General features: G+C 31.6%; 1 protein-coding gene across 2 annotated transcripts in view; it reads left to right on the top strand.

Moving 5' to 3' along the window:
- The window catches only part of LOC143076160 (spermidine synthase-like), a 61,598-nt gene that overhangs the window by 34,015 nt on the left and 12,672 nt on the right, over positions 1 to 14,911 (top strand). Inside the window, exons 6-7 of one of the 2 annotated variants that reach the window (XM_076251837.1) lie at positions 2,180 to 2,325; positions 10,852 to 10,974. In XM_076251837.1, the coding sequence (XP_076107952.1) occupies positions 2,180 to 2,325; positions 10,852 to 10,974 (269 nt within the window). The remainder of the gene's footprint in view (positions 1 to 2,179; positions 2,326 to 10,851; positions 10,975 to 14,911) is intronic. The other variant, XM_076251838.1, reaches the window with a different exon arrangement.

Below are 14,911 nucleotides of genomic sequence, written 5' to 3'. Positions count from 1 at the left end.
ATTAAGGTCCAAAGGGTCCAAAATTAAACTTAGTTTGATTTTAACAAAAATTGAATCTTTGGGGTTCTTTGATATGCTGAATTTAAAAATGTACTTAGATTTTTAATTATTGGCCTAGTTTTCAAGTTGGTCCAAATGGGGGTCCAAAATTAAACTTTGTTTGATTTCATCAAAAATTGAATAAATGGGTTCTTTGATATGCCAAATCTAACTGTGTATGTAGATTCTTAATTTTTGGTTCAGTTTTCAAATTGGTCTACATTAAGGTCCAAAGGGTTCAAAATTAAACTAAGTTTGATTTTAACAAAAATTAAATTCTTGGGCTTATTTGATATGCTTTATCTAAACATGTACTTTGATTTTTGATTATGGGCCCAGTTTTCAAGTTGGTCCAAATCAGGATTCCATATCAAGTATTGTGCAATAGCAAGAAATTTTCAATTGCACAGTATTGCACAATAGCAAGAAATATCTAATTGCACAATATTGTGCAATAGCAATTAATTTTCAATTTGAGTTCTTTCTTTGTATAGAATAGTAGTTGATAATATATGTTGGAAATTTGCCAGACATGACTAGGCCACAATTAAAAATATTTCAGTTTGCCCAAACCCGACCCATGATGACTGGGTGTGGGTAGGTAGGTAGGCAAATTCTTTTTTTTTTTTCTTTTTTATCAGAATTTGCATGAAAATATTAAAAGATCTTAAAACAGTATATCTTTTTTTTCCTCGTCAAACCTTTGTAGAGACAACCAAAAGCCATGAATTTAAAACCTCTATAAATAAATTAGTCTACTATATGATTTGTATCCTGAGATGTTTATAACCCTGACAATTGCTAACTGTGTGAAAGGGCTGGTGGATTTATGAAGTGATTTTCAACAGTTCCATCAACACGATGTTTGTGTAAAAAAAATATCAGCTGATTATATAATGATTAAATTTGTTTGCAGTTTTTAAATCCTATTTCTATTAAAATAGATTAAATGTCCTAAAATATTTATATGAATTATTATCTACCATCCTTAGTTTGTGTCTTTTTTATGTTTTGAAAAAAAATATATATTTTACATTATCACACAGGTAATCTAATTTGGCTATAAATAGATCAAAGCATGTTCTGTAGAATCTCCAAACTAAAAACGTATTTGTTATAATTTTATTTCTTTAAATAATCAAGTTTAAATTTTTGAAAATAATCATTATTGATAAAATATAATTGCATAAAGTTAACGTTTTCTGAAGACTATTTATTTTTAGGTCATGGTTCTAGAGGCTTCCTCACAAATTTGCATAAAAATCCAATATGGCGTCCATAACATGTTTTTACTTTTGCACATGTGAAAAAAATATTTCTGACAAAAGTCAGATTTCTCTTGTCAAAAGGGATTTATATTTATATTGCAATAAATTATTCAGAAGGAGTTACATTCAGTTAAGATTATATTTCTGATTCTGTGAGCAATTATAGTTTTATCAAATTCTCCCAAACAGCAACGTACTGATCTTGTCTAATGAGACTTGTAAATTTGAACTATTTAAATAAAAGGGCATCTAATTTACATGATAAAGGAAGATTATAATTAAAGACAACAATTTATCAAGAAATAATTCCTTTTTATTCAGTAAAAACAAAATCTTCTTGCAAGATTGTAAATTCGCAACTTCTGGATCCATTTCCTGTCAGAATAACATTGAAAATATTCGATTGCACATGGTTTTGAACAAATCTACCTGAATGTTCTAATCAGATATTCGATAACACGATGAAATCAACATTGAGCATGTAGGTAAGGGTTTGGTAGTACAGACAACTACAGCGTAAAAAAACTGTGCCACTTCACATGTTTTATACTTCTTTACGTTCGTTAAATCAGAAGATAAAAAAAGAGAACATCGAATATCGATTAACTGTGTCTCTTTTACGCTTTCTTTTAATCTTATTCACAGTTACTTTCAAACGCAAAGACGACAAACATTAAGTTTTGTACGATGACGGAGCGGACCCCAAAAAAATCCGAAAAAAAAAATTTCTTCAAAAAAACGTAAAAAAAGAATTTGAGTCGGCGGGTTTATTTTGGGTCGGTCGCGTTTGGGCAAACATACAATCTTTTTATTTTGGCCTAATCATACAAATTAAACACAGTTTATAAACTAATTCCTTGGTATATTTTCAGCTGAAAACCTGTATTTAGATCTACCATTCATTGAAAAGTTAATGAAAGTATCAAGGAAGGTATTTCCAAAAGCTGATTATGGATTAACACTCGTACCAACATATACAGGTGGCCATATTGGATTCATTCTTTGTAGCAGCAATCCTGTAAGTTAGAAGTAGAACTTCACAAGAGAATTCTGCTGCATGCTTAATCTGTTTTTATGACCCTGCTGCAGCAGAGGGGGCATTTTGTGTTAACCTCAAAGTCTATCTGTCCATCTGTCCTTCCTTATGTTCTAAAATTAGCTTCCTTTAACTTTATTTTGCCTCAACATAATGTTTTGAAACTTATACACATTTGCGTATTACCACAAAACACAGATAAAGTTTGAATTTGAGTGGCTTCACTTTTACTGTCCTCACAATATAAAATTGAGAATGGAAATGGGGAATGTGTCAAAGAGACAACAACTGGACCAAACAGCCAATGGCCACCAATGGGTCAACACAGTGAGGAAAGTGAGGAAAAAAGCCAATATTGGAGGACATGATGATGAATTTTACCCATTTTTAGCTCACCTGCCCTGAAAGGTCAAGTGATCTTTTCTCATCACTTGGTGGTCATCATCGTCATCTTGTTTACTTTTACAAAAATCTTCTCTTCTGAAACTACGGCGCCAAATTGAACCAAGTGTGGCTACAATCATCACTGAGGTATCTTGTTTTAAAAATGTGTGCAATTACCACCCTTGCCAACCAACATGGCCGCTTGAATTAGCTAAGAATAGAACATTGGGGGTAAATGCAGTTTTTATACCACCACAAAATAAAATGGGATCCTTTAATGGTATGATGTCATCGTCGTCGTTGTCATCGTCTGTGTAGTCATCTGAAGACACATTTGGTTTCCGGACAATAAATTTAGTTTAAATGAGTGGATCTATATGATTTTTTTAGGAACATTCAATATCACAAAAGGAAGGTTGGGATTGATTTTGGGAATGATGGTCCCAACCGTTTAGGAATAAGGGGCCCTAAAGAAGCATTTTTATACGACTGCCAAAATTAAAAAAACATTTGTCATGTATTGCAATTGGTATCATGTCGTCGTCAGCGTCATCCGAAGACGGATTGTTTCCAGATAATAACTTTTGAATAAGTAAAACGAAATCAATAAAATTTTAACACAATGTTAATAACCACAAAAGGAAGCTTTGGATTGATTTTTGGGGTTATATGGTCTCAAAGATTTAGGAATTAGGGGCTCAAAGGGGTCATTTATCTAGTTTTAGGACAAAAAGTTGTGAATTAGTATTTCAATTGTTCTGAAATTGTACCACAATGTTTAATACCATAAGTAAAAGATTGGAATTATTTTAAGGGGTTATTGGGCAACCAGTGTAGGAATTAAGGGCCAAAAAGGGGCAAAAACAAGCATTTTTCTAGTTTCAAGACAATAACTTGTGTGTAACTGTATGGATCTCTCTGATATTGTACCACAAATTTCCATATAACACAGGGAAGGCTGGGATTCAGTTTTGGGTTAATTTTCCTGAATATGTAGGAATAAGGGGCCAAAAAGGGGCAAAAAAGAAGCATTTTATATTTTACAGACAATAACTTGTGTTTAAGTGTGTGGATCTCTATAAATTTTTAAAAGAAGGTTTAATACCACTAAAGGAAGGTTGGGATTGATTTTAGGGGTAATGGTCCCAATAGTTTAGGAGTTAGGGGCCAAAATTGGGGCCCAAAATAATCATTTTTTGTAATTTTCAAACAATAACTTATGTTTAAGTGTATGAATCTGAAATTTAACCACAAGTATCCATACCATGAAGGGATGGTTAGTATTGACATTAGGGGGTTATGGCTCAAAATGATTCGGAATTAGGGGCAAAAAAGGGGAAAATAGATTTCTGGTCATTGGACAAATAAGACAATTTGAAAGGAGTGTAAGGGAGGTAATTCTTAAACATTTAACATACAATGTTGGGTATGTTCGGATTTACCTCCCTTACACTACTTCTATATTATGTATAAAGAAATGTCAGGTTTTGGACTAATTGCAAAAAAGGGGGTGGTAGTTATTTTCAATTTTTTTTTCTTCAAATTTCTCAAATTCCAAATTTTTGAAAAGTTAAAAGAAGACATTTTTAATTGGACAATATTGCGCAATAGATTTGTAAGATCTTGACATCTGTTTCAGGTCAGAACTTGATATTATGTATAAATTTGATCGCAATCCAAATTCAGAGTTATATCAAGCTTGAATGTTGTGTCCATACTTGCTCCAACTGTTCATGGTTCAACTTGTGGTCGTATAAAGCTGTGCCCTGCGGAGCACCTGGTTCTAGGTTCAGGATAATTACTTGTGTATAAGCATTTCAATTGCTCTGAAATTTTTCAATAATGTTAAATATCACAAGTAGAAGGTTTGGATTCTTTTTTGGGGTTATGGTGCCTACAGTTTAGGAATTAAGGGGGCTTGAGGGTATAAATATTTTTTTTGTAATATAGGATTTTGCTATATTTTTTTTATAAATGATCTTTATCATATACTTAATAGAAATATGAAATAAAAAAATGGGGTCACTGTTCATTTGAGCTCACAATCTGCCTCCAAAAGAAGCATACATTTTTGTTAATGTCCTTTTTTTCTGTTGAACTAATATGAGAAATTATAAGAGCAATGTAGAGGTAATGTCGAAATAAAAAAAGAAATAAATTACAGAAATCGCTTAAATTTTACAATTGTTTAGTTTGTGTACAGCTTTTTTGAGAACAATAATAAAAAAATAGAGGTCACCGATGAGTTAACAAAGATATCTCAATTTTAATGCCAAAAAATTGGCATTTTTGCACCAAAGGGAGATAATTAATTGTACTACAAGGTTCCATACTACAAAGGAAAGGCTTGGATTGAGTTTGTGGTTAATTGGTCCAAGGGGGATTAAAAAATTGGGGGGGGGGGGGGTTCTAATTCTTTTAAGGGGTTCATATTTTTTTTATTTTTTTTTCAAATTTCAAATTTTTTAAAAGTTTTAAGAAGAAATCTTCCATTTTACAGTTATTGTGTGTCAAGAATTTAATTACAATCCAAATTCAGATCGATCTTTATCAAGCGCAAATATTGTGTCCAGTTTTGCCCCAACTGTTCAGGGTTGACCCACTGCGCTTGTCAAAACAATTTATTGGTTATTATCTTGAGTATTTTTATAGATAGAGAGAAATTGTAAACAGCAATTATGTTCAGCAAATTAAGATCTACATACAAGTCAACATGACCAACATGTCAATCAATTAAGGAGTTATTGCCCTTAATAGTAAACTTTTAACAATTATTTGGTAATTTTGTAATCTTTTACAAAAATCTTCGACTCTGAAACTGCTGAGACAAATTAAACCAATCTTGGCCACAATTATCTTTATGGTATTAAGTTTTAAAAATGTGTCAGATGACCCCTCCTACCAAGCAACATGGCCGACATGACTAAAATAGAACATAGGGGTAAAATGCATTTATCTCTGTCCATCTGTCAGTATGGCAAATCAGTTTTCCAGACTTTTTCTTCATGCTTGAAGATACATGTATTGATTTGATATCTGGTGTATTGTTTTATCATGGGGTTACAGGTCAAGTTCGATTTTCATGATTTTAGCTTTTCTCTACGTTCAGTTAAAGCCCTTTCCCTAGAATTTAATTTTTGATGAAATACTTATTTTAAATTACTAGATTTCTGTTCATAGGGAAAAAACTCTTTTTTTAAAGATTTGTAAAAGACATTGTACAATCATCAATGAGGTATCTAGTTTCAAAAATGTGTACAGTGACCCAGCCAACCAACCAAGATGGCCACCATGGCTAAAAATAGAACATAGGGGTAAAATGAAGATTTGGCTTATAACTCTGAAACCAAAGCATTTAGAGCAAATCGGACACGGGGGTTAAGATGTTTATCAAGTTAAGATCTATCTGACCTGAAATTTTCAGACGAATCGGACAACTGGTTGTTGGGTTGCTGCCCCTGAATTGGTAATTTTTAAAGAAATTTTGCCGTTTTTGGTTATTATCTTAAATATTATTGTAGATAAAGATAAACTGTAACAGCAATAATGTTCAGCAAAGTAAGATATACAAATAAGTCAACATGACAAAAATGGTCAGTTGACCCCTTAAGGAGCAATTGCCCTTTACAGTCAATTTTAACAATTTTCATAAATTTTGTAAATTTTGTAAATTTTTAACAAAATATTTTCCTCTGTAACTAATGGGCAAAGTTCATTATATACACATGGAAAAAAGTATTGCAACACCAAATTGAAATTGAAATTAAAAAAACACTTTTCATTTTTTTGGGATATAATTTGGTAAAATAGAACTAGTTAAACATTATTTAAGTATCACCTGAGTTTTAATAATAAAAAAATATCAACTCGATAATTTTTTATCTGCACATGCAGCTACTCTACCCGTAAACAGCAAAACAGTTGTTTTTATCCTCATTGTTTTCAACCCTTTAAATAACCAAATTTTTAAAGTTATGTAATTGACATCTTATAATGGGTCCTGGACAACTCTTAACTGCAGCAAGATGGCAGATTATCAGCATAAGGGAAGCAGGGATGTCGCTGTAAAAACTGCACGTTTTGTTGGTCATCACCATTTCTCTATAAGTCGTTTTGAGAATAAATCAGGCAATAAATGCTGTAAAAGACATTCCGAGATAATGAAGACCCCCTATACCATTTGCTAAGAAAAATCAAGCATAATGAAGGCTGGTCAGAAGGAAACCCATTGCATACAAGACAATCCTAAAAAGAGAGTGGTGGCCATACAGGAGCCTTTTAACAAGAACTGTTCGAGATCGACTCATCGCTACTGGTTATCGTGCGATAAGACCATTTCGGAGACCTTTGCTAACGAACAGACACACAGTTTTCCGTATCCAATGTTGTGCAGAGTTCGCCAAAGTTGGAAATTAGCATCGTGGAGGAAGATCCAATGTTCAAATGGAATTCGGTTCATCTTCCTTGGCACGATCGTAGCCCGGATTTCAACCATATCGAGCATATTTGGGACACTATTGGGCGGAAAGTGCGCGAAAGGACACCCCAGTTCAAACCCATCATGAAATAAACAATGCCCGTCATCAGAAATGGTTGCTGCTACCTTAGCAACAAATTAGTCGATTTATGGCAGGAATCAGAAGACGTTTAGATGCGGTTATCTGTTTGGATAGAGGCTGCGCACAAAGTACTAATTCTTTGGCGTATAACCATCAACCATGATGTGAACAGTCATCTAAGGATTAATTTTGAAATGTCTGACATTGTAATGTTCGACTACAGTAAAAGTTGTAAAATGCATTTTTTTGTACAAAAAACACTCCATTTTGGTATTAAAATTGTGGTTATATAAATCATTTTTTTTTCAAACCTTTTTTGTTCGTTTCAATGCCAATGTTATCATAAACTATGTTTCAATAATATTATACACATATTTTATTATATTTCATCCAAAAAAAGAGGCTGATTTTTCAAGTTTTAAAAAATCAAGGTGTTGCAATACTTTTTTCCATGTGTATAGATGAAGATAATTGTGAGTAGCAAGGATGTTCAGTAATAAAATTGTGAAAGGAAATGGGGAATGTGCCAAAGCGACAACAACCCGACCATACAGCAGACAACAGCTGAAGGCCATTAATGTGTCTTCAATGTAGTGAGAAACTCCCGCACCTGTAGGCGTCCTTTAGCTGGCCTCTTAAAAAATATGTATACTAGTAAAGTGATAATGGATGTCATACTAAACTCCGAATTATGCACAAGACACTAAATTTAAAAATCATACAAGACTATCATAGGTCAGAGGTTCCTGACTTGGGACAGGCGCAAAATTGGGGCGAGGTTATGTTTATGAGATCTCAACCCTCCCCCTATACCTTTAGCCAATGTAAAAAAGTAAACGCATAACAATACGCACATTAAAATTCAGTTCAAGAGTAGTCTGAGTCTGATGTCAGAATTTGTAACAAAAGAAAATAAATAAAATGACAATAATACATAAATAACAACAGAGTACTAGCAGTTAACTGACATGCCAGCTCCAGACCTCAATTAAACTGATTGAAAGATTATGTCTTCATCATATGAATATCAGGCACAATCCCTCCTGTTAGGGGTTAACTATCATACTATCATAAAATATATGAGAAGAACATAACCCGTGTCATGCCAACAACTGTTTTTTAAATAAATGTGTTTAGTTCAGATGCAAAGACCCTATAAGTTAATCAATATTAAAGCCAAAATATGCAATCTTTAATGACCTGACAACAGTATCGTAACTATATCCCTTCTTAATTAGTCTGTTTAAAGGTTTTGTCAGCTTTTTAGATGAATACTGACATTTTTGTGCTTTGTAAAGAATATTACCATAAAAGATTGGATGTGAAATACCTGAACGTATAAGATGTCTGCATGTTGAATTATATTTACGAATTATTTCCTTATACCGATGATAAAATTTAGTAAATGTTTTGACTAGTGTGTGATATCAAAAACCCTGGTGTAATATCTTTTCAGTGATACATAAATTTCTCTCACTAAAATCTAATACGTTGTTACATACACGAGCGAATTGTACACCATAAGATAGTGACAAGGGAACCTCACCATCTAAAAATGGATAATTAACGATAGGAAATGAAAAATCATCTCTTTTATCATAAATTTTGTATTAAGCTTCCCGTTAATGATATAGATATCAAGATCGAGGAAAGGGCAGTGGTCATTGTTAGTATTAGCTTTATTTAGAGTAAGTTCAACATGATAAATTTCTTTAGTATACGTACTGAAGTCGTCATTATTGAGAGCCAATATATCATCCAAATATCTAAAAGTACATGTATTGTTAAATTTTTGTATCAAATGTTGTTTCGATGGGTCTGTGCTAATTTTAGTCATAAAATGTAACTCATTACAATACAAAAACAGGTCCGCAATAAGTGGTGTACAGTAAGTCCCCATTGGAATTCCAATAGTTTGACAATATACGGAATCTCCAAAGCGAACAAAGATGTTATCAAGTAAAAATTCAAGCGCATATATAGTATCAAAGCATGTCCAATTGACATAGTTCTTTTGTTTATTGCTACTAAAAAATGACCTAAAAGAGTTTGAACATATGTACTCGCATTCTGACTTTTTAAATGCCCAGTTAATTAGGGATGTGAATTTTTTCTTAATAAGAATATGAGGCAAAGTGATATATTATAAGGGTAGAAAAATCAAAACTTTGAACAGATTCAAAATCACCAATATATGCATGCAATTTATTAAGTACTTCCAACGAGTTTTTGACACTCCAAAAGTAATTTATTCCACTATTTTCAAAGGGATTATTTGAATAATTTATTATCAGGTTTTTTATTGTACCAAGTGTACTAGTAAGTAAAATAGACAATTTAAAGTAAAGTAAAGTAAGATCTACAAACACATCACCATCACAAAAACACAATTTTGTCATTAATCCATCTTGTGTCTTTTGTTTTATATGCACATACACCAAGGTGAGCGACCCAGGCTCTTAAGAGCCTTTAGTTTTTTTATACGACTGCAAACATTTTTTTGCGTCGTATAATGGTATCATGTTGTCTGCATCGTCGTCGTCTTTCGAACACCCATTTAGTGTCCAGACAATAACTTTAGTTTTAGTAAATAGATCTCTAAAAATTTTTACCAGAAGGTGCAATACCACTAAAGGAAGGATAGGATTGATTTTTGGGGTTATGGTCTCAATAGTTTAGGAATTGGGGGCCAAAAAGGGGGGTCCAAAATAAGCATTTTTGTAGTTTTCAAACAATAACTTGTGTTTAAGTGTATGAATCTCTCTGAAATTATACCACATGTTTTCATACCATAAAGGGATGGCTAGTATTGACTTTGGGGGTTGCAGCTCAAAATATTTTGAAATTAGGGGCAAAAAAGGGGAAAAAATAGTTTTTTTTCTGGTCATTGGACAATTAAGACAATTTAAAAGCAGTGAAAAGGGAGGTAATTCAAAAACATTTCACATACAATGTTCGGTATGTTTTCTGATTTACCTGCTTGAAACTACTTGTAAATCACTTGTAAATTATATATAAACTAATGGACTAATTGTAAAAAAAGGGGGGTGGTAGTAGTTTTAATTTTATTTTTCTTCCAAATTTTTGAAAAGATGAAGAAGAAATCTTTAATTGCACAATATAATTTGCGCAATAGATTTGTAAGATCTTGACATTTGTTTTGTGTCAGAAACCCATTTTATGTCAAAAATTTGATCACAATCCAAATTCAGAGCTGTATCAAGCTTGAATGTTGTGTCTATACTTGCCCCATCTGTTCAGGGTTCAACCGCTGCGGTCGTATAAAGCTGTGCCCTGCGGAGCACCTGGTTAATTTTATTATTAGTTTTAATTTATAAGTTTTTTTCAATGGTTCATTTATAGAATTTAGGCAAAAAGGAACACCGATATTCATGTTTCTTGCTTTTTCAGATAGTTCTAATAGCATCATAACCATTGAAACATGTATTTTTGTCAATAAACCCATTAAAAAAAAGAAACCATTTAACTAGCAATATTTTTTACAGGATAATAGGTATATTCAGGCTTAAAATGTTTATGATACCTGTTTTTTTTTTCTCAACAGGATACCTGTTTTAGGGAGCCATTAATGACTTATACAGATGCTGAAATAAAAGAAAGGAATTTAAAGTATTATAACACAGAAGTCCATAGGGCATGTTTTACCCTTCCTCAGTTTGCAAAAGAGGTAGAGTTATTTATGTATGAACTTTCCATAACCTAAAGGCTAAAATGAAGTGTGAAGAAGTTTTATCAGTTGTCCTTGGGGTTCTTTGATATGCTGAATCTAAACATGTATTTAGATTTTTGATTATAGGCCCAGTTTTCAAGTTGGTCTAAAATCAGGGTCCAAAATTAAACTTTGTTTGATTTCAACACAAATTGAATATATGGGGTTCTTTGATATATGCTGAATCTAACCATGTATTTAGATTTTTGATATTTGGGCCCGGTTTTCAAGTTGGTCTAAATCAGGGTCCAAAATTAAACTTTGTTTGATTTCTACAAAAATTAAATCCTTGGGGTTCTTTGATATGCTGAATCTAAACATGTATTAAGATTTTTGCTTATGGGACCAGTTTTCAAGTTGGTCCAAATCGGGGTCCAAAATTAAACTTTGTTTGATATCAACAAAAATTGAATCCTTGGGGTTCTTTGATATGCTGAATCAAAACATGTATTTAGATTTTTGATTATAGGCCCAGTTTTCAAGTTGGTCCAAATCAGGGTCCAAAATTAAACTTTGTTTTGATTTCATCAAAAATTGAATTCTTGGGGTTCTTTGATATGCCGAATCTAACCATGTATTTAGATTTTGGATATTGGGCCATAAAAGGTAAATGTCCTATTTAAAAATATTAAGTTTTTAAGTTTAAGTTTTTAGACCACATTCGTTCTGTGTCAGAAACCAATGTTGTGTCAACTATTTAATCACAATCCAAATTCAGAGCTGTATCAAGCTTGAATGTTGTGTCCATACTTGCCCCAACTGTTAAGGGTTCAAACTCTGCTGTCGTATAAAGCTGTGCCCTGCGGGGCATCTTGTTGGTTATTATCCTGAATATTATTATAGATAGAGATAAACTGTAAACAGCAATAATGTTCAGCAAAGTAAGATCTACAAATAAGTCAACATTACCAAAATTGTCAGTCGATCCCGTAGGGAGTTATTGCCCTTTATAGTCAATTTTTATACAATTTTGTAATCTTTTACAAAAATCTTCTCCTCTGAAACTACTGGGCCAAATTTAACCAAACTTGGCCACAATCATCATTGAGGTATCTAGTTAAAAATGTGCCCAGTGACCTGGCCAACCAAGCAAGATGGCTGCCATGGCTAAAATTGAACATAGGGGTAAAATGTAGATTTTGGCGTGCATCTCTGAAATCCAGGGATGATTCCAGGTGTTTTCAAATGGGTCCCTTGAATATCAAATTGGGAAATTTTATCCCAATTGGGAATTTTTTATGCATACAATCTAAGACGAAATAAGATCTTTTTCCTGTAAAAACGGAAAATGAATATTAAGTTAATTTCACCTGTACACTGATGGAAGAAATTATTGGATTCAGACCAGGGAAGTTGTAATACATGAATATGATTGCATATGATGCACTATGATCTTAACTTTGGTAAACGAGGCCTATTACAAAAACATATATACCACAAGTACCAGCTAACATAAACCTATGGCAAGCCGTTAAGCTATTTATTCGAATTTCAAATTATCTCATAATATATAAGATATCTTATGTAATATATAAGATATCTCATATAACATATAAGATTTATTTAAGATATCTTAAAGTATATGAAATATCTTATAAATATGTTTTGTACAAGATATCTTATAAAATTTATTGGATATCATATTAAGAAAATTATATGAAATATCTTATAATTTATGTATGATATCTCTAATACTATTTCTTCTAATATATAAGATATCATAAATAATATTTTTTATAAGATATCTTATATAAAATAGATATCTTATATAATATAGAAGATATCCAATATCCATTTTAAAATATATATCTTACATATACTTTATATAAGATATCTTACAAATATACTTTATATAAGATATCTTATATAGTTTATAAGATATCTTATATAATTTATAAGATATCTGATAAAGAAAATTATATGAGATATCTTATAAACTATAAGATTTCACATAAAGTATTTAAGGTATCTTGTGAACTATATAAGATATCTTATAAACTTTTACTTTATAAGATATCTTTCAAACTATATCAAATATCTAATGAACTATTATATAAGATATCTTATAAAGTTTATGAGATATTTTGAAGTTATATTAAATAGCAAAACGGCTTGCCATATTAACCAGTGAAAAAAAATCATCCATTGGGTATTTTTTCAACAGATCATCTTTATAAACTTACCTTGATTTAAATGTATTTCAAATAGAACTGGCCAATTGTCGAATTCAGAAAAGCAATTACAAAAGTATATATATATATTGTTAATTGATAAGATATTTAAAGCAATTGAACCAGTGAACTTTAAAATTATTTGGATCATTTTCATATCTTTTGAAACAGTTCCATAATGATGACATCGTATTTTAGGGGGGGGGGGGTCTCATTTCATGAATGGTCTATTATCAACTTATTTTCAAAAACGCTCAAACTTTTGTCTTTTGCGGAAAAAAGTGCAAAATATAAAATAATTTCTTTTACAAAACAAGTTTTAATCAAATTACATAACCGGCTCTGCTGAGCGATCTGCTTACCATTAAAATTCATTCATCAATATGTTATATCAAAATTTGAAAACTTGAATTTGCTTTTTGCCAAGGTCTGTTTTGACACCCATTTTGACAAAAAGCATATTTTTGATCAACCTGCTGAGCGATATACTTTTACGAGACCAAAAACTCCGATAACATTTTAACTGCAATTGAATCCGGCCGCCAAAATTGTTTACCTCATGTTGACATAATTAAATTGTTTGTTAATAAAATGGGATCATAGTCAGCATTCTTATCCGGATTTTACTACGCTTTAACGACAAACTCAGGGGTTCACGCAATTATACTTGCTGTAATCAGTAACGGAAACTTTTCCGGAAATACCGACTTCTGTTTTATTTTCCTGAATTGGGAATTTATATTTCAAACATTTTTTTTGGGGGCCGCTGGCTGATTTAAGAGCCGTTAAGCGGCCCTAAACTATATAGTGGAATCATCCCTGGAAATCAAACCATTTAGAGCAAATCTGACAGGGGTAAACATGTTGATCAGATTAAGATCTATCTGCCTACAAATTCGACAATCATTTGTTGGGTTTCTGTCCCTGAATTGGTTGTTTTAAGAAAATGTTTGGTTATTATCTTGGTATCATTATAATAGTATCTGATACTATTAATTATGTTTTAACCTTATTTCACATGATTTACAAAGCATGGGTAAATACAAGTGATCGACACAGGCTCTTGAGAGTCTGTAGTTTAAAGGAGTTATTGCCCTTGAAAGATGATTTTTACCAATTTATTTTTTAGTTTTTTATAGAAAATATAATAGATGGAGTGATTTTTTTACAGAAATGTTTAAACACACATTAATCATGTTAATATACATTAAACAGCAAATTAGTCATTGATACAAAATCTACAAAAAAAATCCAGTTGAGTGATTCTTGATTTTAAAAAGATTGAAAGTACCAATATGACAAATTGACAATAATATTTAGTTTAGTTTTAATTCACTTATAACAAAATCAGAATTTACACTGATAAAACTAATATTCAAAAATATAATTACAGTGTTAAATTAGAAACCTTTTAGAACACTAGTAAGTTTATTCAAAAGATTGAGAAGTTTTCTCACATCACTGTTAAAATTAGGATTTGAAATTCAGTGTGAGATTAGCTTTCCACAGGTACAAATAAACTTTGTTACTATGGAAGATTTTTGATACTATGGAAGATTTGAGTACCAGTTTGAAGTCATTTGTGGTAAGGAAACAACCAAAAAAGAAAATAACAAATATTAAGGAACCAAAAAAATTAGAATTAAGAAAGTTGTTTATCAATATTTAAGAATTTATTGATGAAATGGAATTTAGATTTTTCTTAAATGAACATGGCCATAAAC

This window comes from Mytilus galloprovincialis, chromosome 5 (genome assembly GCF_965363235.1).
Source record: "Mytilus galloprovincialis chromosome 5, xbMytGall1.hap1.1, whole genome shotgun sequence".
Taxonomy (NCBI): domain Eukaryota; kingdom Metazoa; phylum Mollusca; class Bivalvia; order Mytilida; family Mytilidae; genus Mytilus; species Mytilus galloprovincialis.
Note: the sequence above shows the minus strand (reverse complement) of the source record. Positions and strands in the feature narration are given on the sequence as shown.